The sequence below is a fragment of the Zootoca vivipara genome, chromosome 1 (genome assembly GCF_965207765.1).
Source record: "Zootoca vivipara chromosome 1, rZooViv2.hap1.1, whole genome shotgun sequence".
In the NCBI taxonomy this organism is placed as follows: Eukaryota; Metazoa; Chordata; class Lepidosauria; order Squamata; family Lacertidae; genus Zootoca; species Zootoca vivipara.
Window position 1 is genome coordinate 105053809 of NC_142582.1, and position 19532 is coordinate 105073340.

The following is a 19532-nucleotide window of genomic DNA, read 5'->3' on the forward strand; positions in this document are numbered from 1 at the left end:
TATCTAATTATCTAGATCAATTACATGCTTGGACTAATGTGCCCTGCATCCACTAAATGATAGGGTGTCCCATATCTACACTGTGTGTGCATATCACAGAGGTTATCATGCAGAATCTTTTTTGACATCTTTTCTTCATCTTTTTGTGTTTTATTTTATTGGTTTTACGCTGTATATAAACGTTGGTGATGTATAAATGTTTAAAACAACATGAAATAAATATTGATCTTGGGAAGCTGCACTAATTCCAGAGCAGCAGTACAGCTATTCCCTGTATTTACCTATGCCATAATATTTCATGCTCTCTTGCCAGCAAAGGTCATTTTCTCTTTCAGCCAATACCTATGCTATTAAATTTATGCATCACCCTTCATCCAAGGACCACAGGGTGGTTTACAACGTATAGAGTATAACAAAAACAATATAGCATTTGAGTTCTTCCACACCATTTATCTGCTGGTACATTTTACCTGTCTCTTACCTGTGATGCAGATAGTAAAGTCATCTCCACAAGACACTTGGCGAATGGCTTTGCCCTGCAGTTTTTCCACATGCTTAGGCTGCCGATAGGAGGCTTTGTCTCCATGTCCCAGTTGGCCATGCAATTTGGTGCCCCCTTGCATGTTCTGAAATATGCAGAAGCATGGTAAAGGATGCATCCTGGGAGCTCCAAGGATCATTATTAGTAAGTCTGATGAGAAGGAACCAAGTAACAAACCATATATACTTCAACTGGGATCCTGAGAAACCCATGTACACCTTCATGCACACACTGGGGAGAGTGCCCTATTTTTCTTTCAGCAACAGCCTCTCACATGTTATAGGGTGTTGCTGCACTTGTCTGAACCTTTGGGGCGTTTTCCTGGAGGTGCAATAACTGCTGCCATATACAGAAAGCAAAACAAACGAACAGAAACCCTTGAACTTAAGCAGCATAAACTCTTGAATGGGGAGTAACACCTCTTACAACTTTGTGCAACTTATTAACTAGGAATATCCAACTATACTGACAATCAGTAGTGATGTGACACCTTAAACATGACTCATGCAAGATCCTTTCCATTGCCTTCAAAAATTATCCAAGTTTCCAAAGTACTTTTCATACACTTCACTTACCACCCAAGTATAGAGCTCCTTTTCCACTGTAACCACTGCAAAATGGGTGTTTCCTGCACAGACCTGCCGCGCACTGCAGCCACTTTTAATGGCATCCAGCTTCTGAGGGGATGACTTCCCACCCCCCCAGACATATACTTCACTTGTGCGTGATGTCACCACAGCAATAGGAGCCTCGTTCATGGTGCTTGTTCTGTAAAACATGAGGTCAATATGGAGTTATGAAGAATCGCCAATGTTTAGCATGAGCAGCTTTAGAAGCCCTGAAATAGAAGACAAGCTGGAAGAAAATTAAATTCCCAGGTTCCAGGCAGAAACATTTTATATAAGCCTTAGTGGTACTTGTGTTGTTCAGAAGCCACATAAACAGCATTAGGAATTTAAAGGTAGGGAACCTAGGAATAGATAAACAAAGGTTGAAGAAGATTACTTATTCCAATCTGCAATTAAAAAAAGATCAGAATCCAATTTGATGATTCGAGCAAAGCTTTTGAATTTCCAGAAATAGTGGCATGAGCAAAGCTTCAGTTAAAAACGGAAAAAATATGCAAACACTTCAGCAACTTTGTTTAGAAGAAGAAGAGTTTGGATTTGATACCCCGCTTTATCACTACCCTAAGGAGTCTCAAAGCGGCTAACATTCTCCTTTCCCTTCCTCCCCCACAACAGACACACTGTGAGGTGAGTGGGGCTGAGAGACTTCAGAGAAGTGTGACTAGCCCAAGGTCACCCAGCAGCTGCATATGGAGGAGCAGAGACGTGAACCCGGTTCACCAGATTACAAGTCAACAGCTCTTAACCACTACACCACACTGGCTCTCTGTTTAGAACAGGGGTAGGCAACCTCAGGCCCATGGGCAGGATGTGGCCCAATCGCCTTTTCAATCCAGTCCACAGATGGTCCGGGGATCAGCATGTTTTAAAATGCATCTCTGGGTTATTTGTGGGGCATAGGAATTTGTTAATTTCCCCCCAAAAAATATAGTCCAGCCCACCACTTGGTCTGAGGGACGGTGGACTGGCCCACGGCTAAAAAAGGTTGCTGACCCCTGGTTTAGAACATTGACATTTTGTTACACACTGTGGTGATTCAAGGGTTGACGGGTTTAAACGAAGGGAACAAAGGGTTATCCAAGGTAGGGTTGGGAAACAGGAAGAAAGAGAGGACACGGGTTCTCCCCAAAAATACACAAAATGCACTCCCTTTTAACTACTGGCAGCCCTAAGACGGGGGTAAAAGGAGCAACCCCTCCCACTGTTCCGGGCTGATGGCTCTGGCTGCTTTACCGCAGACCCAGGCAGAAATTCTAACGGTAGAGAAACCTTATGGTCAGACACTGGATTCAGCTTCGCAGCTGGAGACACAAAACAAAGAAACCAAAATGTCCTTTCAAGATTTAAGAGAAAGGCACGAATATATAAAAAAAGGATACACCATTCTCAGAAAGGTATTACAAACAATAAAATAATAACATTGCAAAGTATCACTAGCTAAGACACTAATACTCACATACTAAAACTTTAGAAGGACAAGGAACTTTGCTCTATCTTCCTTAGGCAAAGAGCATAACAAAGGGGCAGCATGGCTGGTCTGACCTCAGCAATGGCATTAAGCAAATTAGCATTTCAAAACCCAGACTCTCATAGTTTGTGAGCCCACTAGGGATCTTCATTAAAGAGCCAATCAATTTAAATCTTTAATTTGTGGATTACCCAATGGGGGAGTGATAGGCATACATCTTGTGCTGCCAAGGATCAAAGCAGCTGAGAGCAGTTACCTGTTTTTCTCAATTTACAAAGGGTCACTCCCTTTCCATTCCCAGAGACCTATAACCCAGCTGGGTCTTTAATTAGGCAAAAGCTGTGGCTTTTTAACACTCCCAAAACACATCATTTCACACAAAAACAGCAGATCAGATAAGGGGTTTCCTCCTGGCTTTACACAAGAGGCAAGTAAATTGACAAACTAACATTCCTCTTAAAGGGGCCAAACAGAGTCCACTCCCAGTACTGTATGCTGAGTTCTGGCTGGTCCCAGGATGCATCACATCATGAGCCAAAGTTTATACATACATAAACGTTCCCCCAATTTCACTACACACACAAATTTACAGCATTCCATGAAGGGTAATCTTCCACAGCAAATGGCTTTTATCTTTAGGAGAAAAAAATGTAGTATCAGCAATGCAGTATTTGTAAGTGCAGTTTGGTGTCATGTCAACAGGTGGCATACAACTAAACAGTTCTGCTTGCTCAAGGAGTTTTAGCTGCACAATGGAAGTTCCCCACCTTCTCCTTGTGCATCCCCTGAACAGATTTAAGTGTCACAACAGGAAGAGTTGTGGGCAGGTAAGTTCCACTCCGCAGCTAACTCCTTGCATTAGCAGAACTGCTTAGTTGGATGCTGTCCAATTTAAATCTGTAGAGAAGAATGGGCAGAGTTTACAACTAGAGTGGAAGCTGCCTTCTTCCCTTTTGGAACTCAAGGCAGGGTACACATTGTACCCAGGTGGTCTCCCATCCAGGTGCAGACCAGATTCAGACCTGCTTAGCTTAGCAAGGTGGTTGCCTCATGCATTACCTAAAAGATAACATTGAAAGTGTGAAGCAATCAAGTAAGGGTGAGTATGTCTAGGGACCTATCCTTTAATTCCGCTGTTCAACACACACTCCATTACCTTGGTCGTTTGTTTGGGCCATTAAGCAGCGCAACTTTCTCTTCCATCTCCCTGCCATGAAAAAAAGAAGCAATAAGAAGAATAGCAACCATCTATTATTACAGCACTTCTGACAGGGGATTCCAACAGGCTTAACAGACACTAAATGCCATGCAGAAGAATCCTACCTAATCCTACTAGATGGCCCTCGGGGTCCCTTCCAACGCTATGATTCTAAGATGTGCCTCATCAGTCAATGGCCAAAGTGACTGAATGTGGGAAGCATTGACATGACTAGTAGGCTGTACAAGATTCTGTAGCTCTCTCCCAAACCACATGGCCTGTTCATGTCCAAAGAATGTACAACTCTTTACCTCCTGTGCTTGCTGATAATGGGACTCTCAAGCAGCTCATCAGCAGTCGGTCTCTTCTCAGGATCCTGAAAGAGGTGAGTGACAGGTCACTCCCTAAGGAAAGGGATCATTTTTCAACAATTAAGTCTCAGGGCAGATTAACTAACCACATTCTTATGGTCTTTACCCATTTCCCCAAAACACAGAGAATCAAAAGAATATTAAAGTTAGCAGGAAGTGTCAAGTTAAAGGCCACTGTAGATTCTTCACTTCAAATATGAAGGTATTTTAACAGTTTCTAAGCCGCTGTAGATCTTGGGCAGCCAAGAACACACATTCTGCTGAGCCCAAACACAAGGATGCTCAGAAACTTGCCTTTTTACCCCACTTTCCTCTGAAGTTGTGTTACTGAGGCAGCAAAGTTGAAAGAAAATTGTATCTCACCAACCTGATCAAGGCAGGAGTGGACCATGTGGATTAGGTCCAGAGAATAAACACTGGAATCTACCTCCATTGCTCTGTTCCCTTGCACAATCTTCACACAGAGGTTCAAGGGATTCTAGAAAGGAAATAGTGTGATCATTCAAGTGCATCTGGAGAACCTGTTTAAGAAGATGTCCTGTGGATCTGCATTATATTCTCTCTCTCTTTGATTGTTTAAGATGTTACGTACTATTGGAACATAGCTCAGTGTCAGAACATTTGCTCTTCATGCAAAAAGTTCTAGATTCAATTCGAGCATCTCCAGGTAAGGTTGGAAGAGACTCCTACCTGAAACCCTAGACAACCACTTTCAGGCAGTGTAGAAAATACCAAGCTACATATAGCAACTGTATGATTCAGTAGAAGACAACTTCCTATGCACATTCTAGATAGACTCAGAACATCAGCAAGGGACAATTTACTGGGTGATATCCAACTAAGTCATATTCAGAACCACTTAAATCAATGGACTTGTTATTTGGGTCCATCAATTTCAGTGGGTCTAATTCAAGCATGATAACCATCCCTGAACAGGAGATACCCAACTGACCTACAGTTCTCACTGTAACACATTCTTCACAACTGGGGGATCCCTCTCACTCTCTCAAGCACACACAGAACATTAAAAATGACTAAAGGAAATTATGTAGTGTTAGTGACCAACATAAGTGTGACTTACTGTTGCATCAAAAGTTCTTTTCAGTGTGAGGAGCTCAAAGGCAACACAACCAACTGCCCAGATATCAGATTTGAAGTTGTATTTTACTCCCTGGCAGAGCTCTGGAGACATGTAGTACGGGGTTCCTACCAACTACACAACAGAGCAAAAATGTTAGAGATAGTCTGCCCAACTCCTTGATACTAGTGGATCAGACACGGTTCGTTGTTTTCCCTGCAAGTGCTAATTTCTAGTCATTTTATATAACAACACCCATCTCCCAAACATGCTTATATTGTGTTTCAGCATGCAGAGTAAAAACTTAACTACTGGATCATAAGACGTCTTCTGTTCTGTTCTGGGCTGGCCCAAGACTGTTTTGTCACTAAAGGCAGAACAGAAAATGCCACTCCAACCCTCCCACTGCCTCTGCTGCACACCCACCGCCTGCATGCCCACGCCACCTGCTTCTGGGCAACAGACAGGTGCAGCAGCAGCATGACTGCATGGCTGTGGGCATGCAGAGGAGAAAGAGCCAGTAGTGGTAGCTTACAAGCATGCTCCACGGAGGCTGGATCTGCCGCCCTTCCCAACTGGAGGGTTGCAAATCTGAATGAATACATACTGTATTTGCTAATGGCAGGTTACAGAGTAACAGAAGATATTCTATTTCTAACAAGACAATTCAGAAAGTAGGAAAAGAAGCAAACAGCATGAAGTGGCATCAAAGGACCCCAAACCATAGCTGCCAAGTTATCCATTTTTTTAAGGGATTTTCCCTTATGCTGAATAGGCTTCCTCGCGAGAAAAGGGAAAACTTGGCAGCTATGCCCCAAACTCCTGATTTTTGCGCACAAAATCCCAGACAGGCACAGGTAAATTAGTCTATCAAAACATTAAAGTTGCAGGCACTCACTGTTTCAGCCATCGAATATTCAGAGTTCAGCTTTTTCGCCAAACCATAGTCACCCAGTTTTATAAGATTTGCTTTAGTGAGGAAGATATTCAGTGTCTTTATATCTCTAGAAAAAGAAGCATTAAAGTGATGTAGTTCTTCCAATCACCAAGTATAGGACTCAGTATGCTGCTATTCCCCCTTTATTGATGTTACTGTGAAAGGATTTAACTCATTCCTCTCCACACCTGATGTCACAGATTTTCGTAGTCCTACAACAACTGGTGGTACCAAGGTTGAGGAAGACTGCACTAGGGTATCAAGTTATCTGTAGTATAGGAAATCCAATTTCTGTGCTAAGAAGAGTAAAGCAAATCAGATTGCTTCCCTTTACTCTACTTTTAGGATGGTATCCAATGCACTTGTTCCATTAGCACAAGGATTTCCATTTGCGTAACAGAACTCCCTGCCCTACACATGCACCCAGTGCACTCCACAACTGCTCCAGTGGGTTGGAGGAACCCACAGATTTAGGGAGCATGTGGGAGGCTCACATGGACAGCTGGGGAAGTTTCACTGATAGAACAAGCATATTTAATACCGCCCACAATTTGTTATGATAAATATTTATTCCCTGTCATCATATCAAATGCCCTAAACAGTTAACAACAATAAAAGTACCAATTACTATAAAATACCAAGTAAAATAAAATGCTATTAGTAAAATACTTAAAACAGACAATATAAAAAGGAACCACTGTAGATGCTCAAAAAATGCAGCACGGGAAAAACTAACTAAAATGGTATTTGCAGCAGCATGCTATCAATACTCTCAAGCGTGTTTTACCTTCAGGCACTAGGCCACAAATTAGCCCAAGCTTCATTAATCACACCTACCTGTGAAGGATTCCTTCCCTGTGGATGCAGCTCACTGCTGATGCAATCTGAAATAGGTACCACACTACCATCTGCAAAGAAAGAGAGTTCACACGGGAAACACTGCAGAAAGTTTATTTTAGAAATATCATTTTATTATTCCAATATGAACAACTCAGTGTTGAGATATTTTTCAAGGTGTAATCTTTCCAGGATAACGTGGTCTCCATGGTGTAAGATGACAAGTGTTTGTCTCTTCACGATATAGTTTATGCCAGCAAATGGAAATGTTTAATTGTAAAGGCTATTGCCAGAATCTGTCAGTTACAAACACTTGTTATATGCTTTTGAGTGTAGTTTTAGCTGTTTTAATTGTTTTAATATGATGGTTTTTAGAATGCTTTAAATCATTTGGAGCACTAATTCTAGATGCACTTACTAGGGAATAAGCCCGACTGAACACTTACTACTGGGACTTACTACTGAATAAACACGCAAAGTATTGCACTGTCAACCGCTGTAAAGCTGACTAACAAATTTATAAATAAAATAAAATAAATAAAATCAGTAATTGCATGTATTATTCTACTTGCCAAATTTAACAATTAGGTTAAGGATATTGAAGAATGTAGATACTTTGGTTCCTTTTTAAAAATATAGAATGGAAGAGGAAGTTTGGAATTCTAAGCATACTGGCAGGAATAACCAGTTTCTACATTAGAGTTGCTATCCTATGATTTGCTGTGTAATTATAGTCATGCAGATTCATAAATCTCTTAATAATAAGCCAAGGGCAACCTACAGAAAACTAGTAATACTAGCTAACTACAGTTATGTCTAAGGCTACAATCCTATATATACTTACCTGGCAGTAAGTGCCACCAAACACAGTAGGTTTTACTACTGAGTAAACATGCACAGGAATTGCTCTGCATGAGAATCCTACAGACAGACATTTACTGCACTATTTACAAGTTATATTTAGAAATATGGTCTGAACATCAGGCCAAAATAAAAAACTAAAAAGAGATAAAGACTGTGAAATCACAGAACTAATTACCATGGCATGGCAACCCCTCTGCCTCCTCCCGTGTACCTTCCCATTCCACAAGGTCCTTAAGCACAACCCTGTTCTTCATGCCCTCATTTACTAAGATGAGTACAATAAAAAAATTCCTTCAGTAGCACCTTAAAGACCAACTAAGTTTTTATTTTGGTATGAGCTTTCGTGTGCATGCACACTTCTTCAGATACGTGATCAACAATGATGGATGAAAGTGTTCTGTTCAAGACTGGAACACCAAGAAAAGGCTAATTGTTTCCTGGCACACGTGTTGCAATCTGCTAAAACCAGGGGTAGGCAACCTCAGGCCCGTGGGCCAGATGCAGCCCAAACGCCTTCTCAATCCGGTCCACGGACAGTCTGGGAATCAGTGTGTTTTTACATGAGTAGAATGTGTCCTTTTATTTAAAATGCATCTCTGGGTTATTTGTGGGGCATAGGAATTCGTTCAATATTTTTTCCAAAATATAGTCTGGCTCACCACATGATCTGTGGGACGGTGGACTGGCCCACGGCTGAAAAAAGTTGCTGACCCCTGGCTAATACTATAGCAATAAGCATGAAATAAATACTGGGAAAATGAGGCACATCAAACAGTACTAAACTCTGTTCTGTTACTTCTCAGTTTGTTCAAGTTACCTCTTCCTCAAACAACTTGTCTTTCTGCCGCAGGATCTTATCATAGAGATTTCCCCCTGCAATTAAAAGAGAAATGCTTACCTATCGATTGTAAACGTTCTATTAGCATTAACCAGAAATCCTCCAGTAATTTGCCATTTTCAAGCTTTTTCATTATTATAATTATCACCTGCACTTTACCCTAAGCACTCCAAGGCAGGTTACAACAATCCAAAATGCAGTTTAAAAGTATTTAAGAACTTATAATTTAAAAATACAATCATAATCTGTTTTGTTTATTTAAGGGTAGGTTCTGAAAATGCACGTCTCAGGTGTCAGAGGCCAAAGTAAAGAGGTGTGTATTTCTTATTCACTGAAAGCCAAATAATGAAGTTGCTAGATGCACCTCTGTTGGAAGGGAGTTCCATAATTTAGGGGCTGCCACAATTAATGCCCTCTTCCAGGCTTCTCCTGCAAGATTCTGCAGATTTGTATCTGATTTATTGAGCATTTAGTGCCTCATCTTTCCTTTAGCTATTTCTGCTTCCCAAGTTTCTTCTTCCCACAAATACATTTTAGAATATGTATCTGTGAAATGTAAGTGGCAGTTCTCCAAGATGACTCTGGTTTGTGTTAGAACTGTCACTAAAGCCTGCCATCTATAAACAAGACAAAGTGATTCTGCGTTTCATCTTCCCCCACAGAACCTAAGATGGAAGAGATGCCTGCTGTTTACAAGACAAGAGTTCTCACCATTACAGTATTCCAGTTCAATTAGAAGTGTAGTGTTATCCATGAAGTGATTGTAATAGGCAATGATGTTGTCATGTTGCAAAAGTGCAAGGATAACAATCTCATTCAAAGCATCACGGCGTTCTTTTTCTGACAGTCTTGTAAGATCCACTTCCTTCCACACGACAAGTGAGTCATCCTGGAATACAAAAAATCTAGTTAGCTAAATGCACGTTTAATTTCTTACAAGGTATCAATCTTTTTTGCATTCACTTTCAGATTTAGTCTGAAAAATTCTCTATGGATTTCATATGGCATTTCCTTATTTCTGATGCCAAAAATCGCTATCTGCAACTAACACTCTCTTCCTTTTGAATAATTATCAAATAGCATAAACTTTTCAGAAGAAAGGTTATGGTTATTTCATACACAACTCCACACAAACACTGTCTAAATTCGCTAACAGGAATTGATTAGTTCATAGGACTTGTCAGATATTCCAGCAACAACATTATATTGAAAAAGATATAAAAACTTGGAAGTAATTAGTATTATATCCTTGAAGCAGATTCCTGTTTATTCCATTAGATATTCCATATCTAGCCAGTCTGTTAAGTGGGCTATCGTATTTAACTCCCTGAAGCTGTAGCAGAATATGTGATCAGGGGCCTTCAGGTTCTCTGTAATGCCATATTAAAAATATATCACTGACTGAACTGTGCCATCAAGTTTCCTTTTCTGCACAGGATGCCCTGAGATCTTTGAAGGGTGGTATATAAATTAAATCAACAAAAAACCAATAACCTACCACTGTTAATGATGCAAAACAATTAACAAAATGGAAATGTATTAAGGGAAGAGTTTGGCTGATATTCTGGAAAGTGACAGAAATGGGCACTTCTACCTCAACCTCCAAAAACCACAACTACACATCTTCAGGTCCTTTAAATTAACTGGGCCCTGTTAGCCTTTTTGCCGAGGAAGCGAATGATAGATGTACCCTTTCAAGATCTGTATACCACTGACTAGGGTTGCCATATTTTGAAAAGCAAATAAGAGGATGCTATGATGGCTATTCAAAGCAAATAAATGCATTTTGTCTCAAATCTCACCCCTGAAAAAGAGGACATGTCCTGGAAAAAGAGAACACATGGCAACTCTACCACTGACTCACCCGTTCTGCAAAGGTTTGTGTCCATATGGGTGCGACACTTATAACCTTGTGTAAGATACTTTTCTTAAAAGTTGTGCTTGTTTTTTCTGTCTATGACTATCCTTTGTTATCAGCCTCTGTGCACTGTAAATGATATGCCTGGCATATCCTTGCAGAAATATGATGCAGCTCTACAGCTGCCTTCTCCCTCTTCCATCCTGTCATTCTTTTTATCCCTGTACAGGAAGCTGTTTGAGAGGAAATATCACCACTACATCCTTGTGCCACATTTCATTTTCAGCTACCTAAATTCCATCAGCTTCCAAGTGCCAAATTAGAACTGGGAATTAACGACTGGTATCAATGGAAGCATCTCTCCCACACAAAACAACAGCTTCAATTTTAGTTGAGAACATGGGCCAGGAGAAAAGCGTTTACCCCTTTCCTTATGCCAATCCAGATTAACCAGATATTTTCAGTTAAAGAATCAATCACACAACTCCAATGAGGCATTTAGCAACAAGTGTCGTTTAGCCCTAACTGCACCCAGTTCAAATTAACACAGCAGAACTTCTGGGTTTTGCTTAAGCACCCTCCTGATTTTATCAACCCCTATCAAAGAGGCATGTGTCTTCTGAGGGATCTACTTCACACTTTCCAGAGTCAAGAACACCTTTGTCATTTACCCTTCTGTGATATTTATCTCAGTATTGTGGGTTCAAGCCCCGCCTTGGGGAAAGGAGTCCCTGCATTGCAGGGGGTTGGACTAGATGACCCTCGTGATCCCTTCCAACTTCGTGATTTCCAAAGTGTTAACTTGTGTCTTCCTTTGCGAACAGCCCCCTGAAGAATTATTCATACTTTAGCCTAAGTATTCGTGAAGACGCTACTGGGATGCATGGCCAAAGTTTGCTTGCTTGCTTTCCTAGCTGGGTCTCTTGCGTCTTTGAACATCTGCAGGATATGTCAGTATTCAAAAGGCACAAGGGAGGGAGGGAACCCCTATAGCCTATCTAAGGATCATTTCGTGTCTAATAATGCAGCCCTCCTTCGCGGGTTAGAGCTGAGATTCAAACAACGGGGGAGGAGGGGAGCCTCTTCAGCGAACGCGCTCGGAGTGGGAGGAGGGAAAGAATGGCGGGGCGCGCGCAGATTTACCTCCGTCCGGCGGTACAAGGTGGCCTCTCCGAAGGCGCCCCGGCCCAGGACACGGATGGGGGCATAATGCAGCTCCTCTTGCTCGCCGCTTAGGACAGGGCCAGGCCGGGGGCCGCTCCTGCCGGAAGACTCGTTGTCGAAGTCGGAGTTGATGGAGTCGCAGTGCCGCTCATACTCGCCCAGAGACATGGCTGCTGCCTGCCCTGGGGCTTGAGGAAAGGGACGCCGAGGGGAAGGCGAGCCTTCCCCGCCGCAGGGCTCGAGCGCCAGCCGCGGTCCCGCTGCGAGGCAGACCTCGGTGGGCAGCAGCAGCAGCAGCTTCCTGCTGCGGCCTCAGACGCTGCCGCGGATTCCGCGGGGCTCAGCTGTGCGCACGCGCACGCCCCTCTCGCGGCCTCAGAACCAGACGAGCAGCAGGGCCTCCCCCCGCCCGGGCTGCTGCCCCTTGCCTTCCTTCACCGGCTTCCCGGAGGCCCCGCGGGCCCCCAGCGCTCCATGTTGGCGGCTTCTCCCGACCCGGAACCACTTCAGCCCAAGCGCGGCCGCGCACCTCGCGGCAGGGAGGTTCGCGACAGGCCGTTGGCGAACCAGGCGCGAAGCCGAGGGGAGAGTCACGCGGAGAGGCGGCGTCTGTGCTGGGGGGTTGTTGTGTGTAGGGTTGCCAGACTCAATAGAGCAGTGCTCCCCAACCTTTTTATCGCCGCGGACCAGTCAACGTTTGATAATTTTACTGCGGCCCGCTGAGGGGGGGCCGTTGATTGTTTCGTGGCCCGCTGAGGGGGAGGGACATTGATTATTTATATTCTATTTAGATTGCTTTGATTTAATAATTTTAATTTAATTGTATTTAATGTTCCTTGGGCGGCCCGGTACCAATTGATCCACGGACAGGTCCCGGTCCGTGGCCCGGGGGTTGAGGACCACTGCAATAGAGGACAGGACTTCTGTGCCTTTAATTGCCCTGCTCTCTTTTGAGTCTGGAAACCTTAAAGAGAAACCAGCAGACACTTTGTTTAATTTTCAAGCAAAGGGTCTGCTGGTTTCTCTTTAAGGTTTCCAGACTCAAAAAGAGAGCAGGGCAATTAAAGGCACGGAAGTCCTGTCCTCTATTGAGTCTGGCAACCCTAGTTGTGTGCGTGCCCCGCTTGCATTTCAGAAGACACCCTCCGCGTCCCTAGCTCGCTATTGTCCCTGCTCTAAATAAAATGATGGGGCTGCTGGGCGATGGGGCGGCTGTTGCTTCGCGGGGATTTGAGCCTGATTCTCCCATGCAGCTTAGGGCTGCCCCATTTTTGCAACAAGCGATAGTCTCTTTCCCCCTCGAGGTGCTTGCTTGTTTGCTTACCGGGCCAAGGCGTTTTAAGCCTTTTTTTTGTTTTTAACTAGCGTCGCTTAACCTTGTTTTGGCATTTCCCGTGACTAGAAATAAAAAGGACATTTGGCCTGTGACTTAGTTTGAATGATTCCCGGTGTGAATCATCCACAATAAGCTTCGTGCTGTCGCGGTTTCCACACCTGTTGGCAGAATATGTTCCACAAGTTTTTAGCCCTGAAGATGCTTCCGGACTCTCTGCATATTAGGACAGTTGCTCACGTAGGTTTTTCGTAGTCTGCATACACACTTCAAATATACAGACACAAAAAGCCCTGCATGATCAACACAAGATCTCTGGAACCCTCCTTTCAGATGTCAAGGAGAAAAATAACTACCGTATATTCCCGCGTATAAGACGACTGGCGTATAAGACAACCCCCAACTTTTGAGACTATTTTCCTGGGTTAAAAAGTAGTCTTATATGCAGGAATATACAGTACCTAACTTTTAGAAGACCTCTGAAGGCAGCCCTGTATTGGGAAGTTTTTAATGTTTGGTTTTTTTATTATGTTACAAAATATGCTGTAAGCCGCCCAGAGTAGCCGGAGAAATCCAGCCAGATGGGCAGGGTATAAATAATAAAATTGTTATTATTGTTGTTATTATCTACACGTTGGTTATTCTTGGAAACTCCTGTGTAGGTATTTGTATATGAAACAGGTAATTATTAGTAAAGTATCACCAAGGCATGCATTCTTTTTCTATTACATGGATGGTGAGCAACGAACAGAATATTCACTTAAACATGAAAGAATTCGTATCTGATGAAGTGTGCATGCACATGAAAGCTCATACCAAAATAAAAACTTAGTTGGTCTTTAAGGTGCTAGTGAAGGATTTTTTTTATGAAAGAATTTAGTGCTCATTATCCCTCACCACTGCACACCATTCATTAACATATACTACTGGTCACCATTGAAGACAGGGTATTCAAGGTTATTAAAAACATGTTTTATTATACTATTCATATAAAAATAAGCACACACAAAGTACCTTTCATCACTATAAAAACAGAATGCAATGTTAACCTATTTCCACCAAGTTATATACCAGGAATGGGGAACCTGTAGGCCTTAAAATGTTGGCTGGCCTCCAGCCAGAAGTCGAGGTGGATTTAGGGGAGCACAGCCAGTTCGGTCACACTGGGCACAGAGCCTTAGGGCTCTGCAACTATGATATAGAATGGCAGGCAAGAGGCAGTGTGTGTGTGTGTGTGTGTGTGTGTGTGTATTTTGGTATCACACAGGGCACCGCTGAAATTTGAGACCAAGGTCCACCACTGCAGGTCAATTCTAGGAGCAACGCACGAAATAAAATGAGATACTGACTGTAGGAATAAATCAGACACCAAGTTCTCAAAATCTTTTATTACTGCCCAACACATTCTGAAAACAATTTCTTCTGGGGCGGGGGGGGGACCCTTAGTTTTGAGCTATAAAGTCTTAAATGGCTCAGGACCACAATACCTCAAGAACCATCTCTCCCCTTATGAACTGACTCATATCCTACAATCATAATCTGAGGCCCTTCGTGTGCCTCCTCAGCGAGGTCTGGAGGGTGGCAACACTGAGAATTGGCCTTTTCTGCGGTGGCCCCCACTTGTTAAATGCCTTCTCCAGGGAGACTCCCCTGGTGTCTTTGTTACATATCTTTAGGCACCAGGCAAAAAAAATTTCCTGTTCTCCCAGGCCTTCAGCTAATTAAACAATCCATGACTTTTTAAAATGTGGCAGCAGGGGATTGGTTTTTTTGTTTTGTTGTTATGGTATGTATTTTTGTGTTTTTAATATTGTAAACTGCCCTGTGATGTTTGGATGAAGAGCAGTATAGAAATTAAATTAAATTAAAATTTATTATTTTCCTCCGATTTATTCCAGCTGTTATCCAGCAATGTCTGGAGTACCACAGACTCCCCACTCCTGTTCTAAGTGGTCAGGATTCACATCCTTTACCAGAACTAAAACTGAACTTTAATTACACGAACACTCAAAATTCAGTTTTTCATCAACACAACTTGCAGTAATAAAACATCCTGCATTTTAGACATTTGCTCACAGGACAGCTTGCTAAAAAAGATCTGATCTGATACAGCAGGGTTAACAATATAAAGCAGTTTCTTTAAAGGAAAGTTTGCCCACGCACAAGGTTAAATGGAGCAAAAACTGAATTGAAGCATTTTCATGTAGCAATTTACTCCCATATCAACTAGCAGTAAAGTACTTCACCTTAATTAGCTGGCCCCACTACTTCAGTGGAGAGAAAAATTATTGCAAGTACTGTACTCTGTTTTGTTCACAACCTGACAGGAAGAGCAGAGGTTCCTGCTCATTGCAAAACAGCAGACCATAAAATTTAATAGCTGAGGAACTCCTACCTTTTTGTTTTCCATAGTTAGAATAAAAGCAATATACAGAAATCACATTCTCTGGAACTTTGTTGAGGGGGGATGACTGACTCAGCACCATTTGTGTTCAAAGCCTGCAGTGCATTTGGATACACTCACTCCAAATTACTCTCTCGTTTCTGTATCCAGCCCTGGGAAGAAAGATGGTCGGTAAAACATCTTATCCCTACAAGGCTGGTTGGGTGTTTTCAGTCCTGGGTCATTGGTGCCTCTGAGCACGCACAAAGTGCCTTTCTTAAACCACTTATCTGTGGAACCTGACATAGTTCTAGTTACAGGTAGGTAGCCGTGTTGGTCTGACGTAGTCGAAACAAAATAAAAAAATTCCTTCCAGCAGCACCTTAAAGACCAACTAAGTTTTTTATATATAAGCTCATACCAAAATAAAAAACTTAGTTGGTCTTTAAGGTGCTGCTGGAAGGAATTTTTTTATTCTGTGGAACTTGAGTCATACTCCTGTTTCAGAATATTAACTGTTAGAAAACAGCTTTGCAGCACTTACTTGTGGAGAGTGTGTGCCAACTTGAAGATGCTGGGAATTTCCCTTTTAAAGATCTCACATTGTACTTTCAAACTAGTCTTCTTCACATCTGACTGAACAAGCCCTTGGCACTATTTGACTCAGCACTATTCAAATATGGTAGTCTAGAAAAGGTAGCTCTAAAGCAAGCTAGTTATGACCCGCAATGCAAGTTCTTTGTGCAATGAGACTAAACTTGATACACACAGAAGGATGGATTTCACTGACTTGCCTGTTAGCAGATTGCAAACTCCTTTGAAAACAACCTGCATTCAGATTCGTAATCTTTCACTTCAGTCAACTGTGATTGGGAGTCAGTTGAGTGCTGCAAGGGCAAAACACTTTATTACCATCCTCAACTGCCACTCCCAGTCAATGTACCCATGCAGTGCACCTTGGAATGTGGTTAAGTAACACTACTTCCAGCAAAAGGATTGAGTTCCTTCAAATGTAATTTTTTTTCTCCCCAAAGCAAGTGCTCTAAGATAGCGTTAGAAGTGCCACACAAGCTCTATTTTAAGGTTGTTGTTGTTGTTGTTCACAGCTGGAACTAGGCAGCTTGGAAACCTGGTAAACATACACCATATACACATGGTACAGGGGGAAATGCACAATTGTGCTGAATTTCATACAATCCATAATCAACTCCTGTTCCAAAGCAACAAGGATACTATCGGTCCTCACTCCCTCATAAGACTTGCTGCTAGCATAAGCACACCCGACATCAAGCTGCTAGCATTCCTTCAGCTAATTTTATTAACTGACCAATCAGATGTGCTAATCGTGTGTGCAATGGCTCCACCCACCAAGGCCAAGAGCAATCAGGTTTGCCATCCCTGACTTAACACACACACATGCTGCTCTTCCTTCAGTAGAGAACATGCAGAAAGTGTTTGTTTTAGGCAGGGACTAGGCTGAGACCTAGGGACGCAGGTGGCGCTGTGGTCTAAACCACAGAGCCTAGGGCTTGCCGATCAGAAGGTCAGCGGTTTGAATCCCTGCGACGGGGTGAGCTCCCATTGTTCGGTCCCAGCTCCTGCCCACCTAGCAGTTCAAAAGCACGGCAAGTGCAGGTAGATAAATAGGTACCGCTCCAGCGGGAAGGTAAACGGCATTTCCGTGCGCTGCTCTGGTTCGCCAGAAGCGGCTTAGTCATGACCCACATGACCCGGAAGCTGTCTGCGGACAAACGCCGGCTTCCTCGGCCTATAGAGCGAGATGAGCACTGCAACCCCAGAGTCGTCCGCGACTGGACCTAATGGTCAGGCGTACCTTTATCTTTAGGCTGAGACCTAGTAAACATGGTCTCCCGGTGGAGTACAGGGTCAGGTTTAAGGTGCTGGTTTTGACCTTTAAAGCCTTATGCGGCCTAGGACCCTCGTACCTGCGGGACCGCCTCTCCCGGTATGCCCCGCAGAGGATATTAAGGTCCACAAATAACATACTGGAGATCCTGAGTCACAAGGTGGTTAGACTGGCCTCAACCAGGACCAGGACCAGGGCCTTCTCAGTACTAGCCCCGACCTAGTGGAACGCTCTCTCAGGAGACTAGGGCCCAGTGGGAGTTGTCATCTTTTCGTAGGGTCTGCAAGACAGAGCTGTTCCGCTTGGCCTTCGGACTGACTCAGTCTGACCCCGGTGTTACCCTCCCCTAAGGTTTTATCCTACAGATATTTAAATGAGATTCCACTTGTAGATTCCCATTTTAAAATTGAATTTTAACATTGTATTTAATCTGTATTTTAATTGAATTGTTTCTTTTATGCTTGTTTTGATATTTTTGTTGTTAGCCGCCCTGAGTCTTGACTGGGAAGGGCGGGGTATAAATATGATGATGATGATGAAGAGTTTTATGCATTCTAATACGATTATCCAGAGAAGTATCTTTTAGTATCCTAAAGTTTTAATTAACCCTGATTTATGGGCAAAGGGGTTACCATGCTTTGCTCTACAACTTGAAAACCATTTAATGTTAAGAACTAGGGATTCTGGAGCTTGCTATTTGGGTCAGTATGATATTCTGGGTAAAGCTTTGAGTTTCGTTGTAGGGTTCTAGGTTCAAGTTCCTACTTAATCGTAAGCATCTCTTGGTGGGGATGATAAATGAGGTAAGAGTTATTATACCTGTACGCTGAAGCGCAGTACAGAAATGATTCTAGTCTTGTAAAGATAAGACTTTCACCCAGGCCTTTTTAATCCTGACCTATAAGACTTGATCCTGTTTTTACTAGATTTTTCTTTTGTTTTATGCTTGCATTTTTGTACACCGCTTCAAATTAACAGTTTAGAAATGCTTTTTAAAAAACAAACAAATAAATAAAATAAATAATCTACTTAAGTAACAGATGCTAGAAGGAAATAACTGATTAAGTAAATTAATGTATAAGCTTTTGAAAGATTTACAGACACACTGGACTGGAGAGCATGTCTCCCCCCCAAAAAAGAAACTTTTATTGAGAAAACTTGACAAATCCCCAACTCTAGTTCAGATAAATCTGTACAGCTTTCCACTGCCCGTTCTACTCAGCTTCAGTTACACCACAAGAGTTAGGAGCGAAGCCATGTCAAGCTACCACTAAGGCTAAAGTTTAATGGCTCTCAAGACATCACATAACCCATCAAAAAAGGTCATTTCTCATTGGCAAAGTAGTGGCAAATTCAAAAGAAAGGCCAACAGGATACAAAAAAGATGCTTTTGCTTGGAACTGTAGAAAATTTGCTATGAGAGTCTAAAAAGAGGAGCCCAAAAGTACCCACTACATCTTCCCACTACAGTTTCTATTTATTAACTGTTTCCAAAGTGAAAAAAGATAAGCAGGAAAGGTCTTCAGCTCTGAATTTAAAAGCAGCACTGGACACTTGAAGGCAAAACTCACAACAGCAATTTTGGGCAGTGGGAGAAGAGACATTTTACAAGTTCCAGACTGTCTGATCAGTGTAGTTAGCTCTCAACATTTAGGCTTAAGGAAATTTGCAGAAGGACATTTTCCCTCCTCCTTCTCCACTGGCCACTACCAGTGTCCCCTGGTTTCTCAGTGTGGAATGGGGAGTGGGAGGGTGGCTGAGGGAGGGGAAACAAGGATAGAAAACTTCCCCTCCACAAACATCCTTAGAATTCAATTGATTCCCCGACTTCCCCTGTTCCCCTTGTGTATCATCCTGTGTTGTTCAAGAGGGGGGCCCAACCCTACCAAGGGGCTTTTTAGGGGACATACCGGTAGGTGCCTGCAAGGGAAAGGAGGGGACATTAAGATTTATTTGTGAATTTAAGTTGGGACCCAAGACTTATCATTTTTTTGTGATACATTGATCTGAAACTTGCTATTTTTTTAGTCAGGGATGATATATTTGTTGCTGCTATAAGCCCTGAAACTTGTGGAGCCCATAAAAGGCACAAATGTCTTAAAAATTGAAATGACACTACAGCTCATCTAAAGTTCTCCCACTGACTCAGCTGCCTGCCCTTTTGCA

At 42.6% G+C, this 19532-nt stretch overlaps 1 protein-coding gene across 3 annotated transcripts in view; it reads right to left on the bottom strand.

The window, feature by feature from the left end:
• The window catches only part of NEK9 (NIMA related kinase 9), a 30987-nt gene extending 18663 nt beyond the window's left edge, over positions 1 to 12324 (bottom strand). For all 3 annotated transcript variants that reach the window (XM_088672342.1, XM_035108296.3, XM_035108302.3), the window contains exons 1-11: positions 11763 to 12324; positions 9473 to 9650; positions 8741 to 8796; positions 7060 to 7130; positions 6184 to 6289; positions 5289 to 5420; positions 4575 to 4685; positions 4148 to 4212; positions 3795 to 3845; positions 1117 to 1309; positions 482 to 626 (exon numbers count right to left, since the gene is read on the bottom strand). In XM_088672342.1, the coding sequence (XP_088528468.1) occupies positions 482 to 626; positions 1117 to 1309; positions 3795 to 3845; positions 4148 to 4212; positions 4575 to 4685; positions 5289 to 5420; positions 6184 to 6289; positions 7060 to 7130; positions 8741 to 8796; positions 9473 to 9650; positions 11763 to 11951 (1297 nt within the window). In that variant the 5' untranslated portion in view covers positions 11952 to 12324. The remainder of the gene's footprint in view (positions 1 to 481; positions 627 to 1116; positions 1310 to 3794; positions 3846 to 4147; positions 4213 to 4574; positions 4686 to 5288; positions 5421 to 6183; positions 6290 to 7059; positions 7131 to 8740; positions 8797 to 9472; positions 9651 to 11762) is intronic.
• Between the last annotated feature and the right edge of the window lie 7208 nt (positions 12325 to 19532).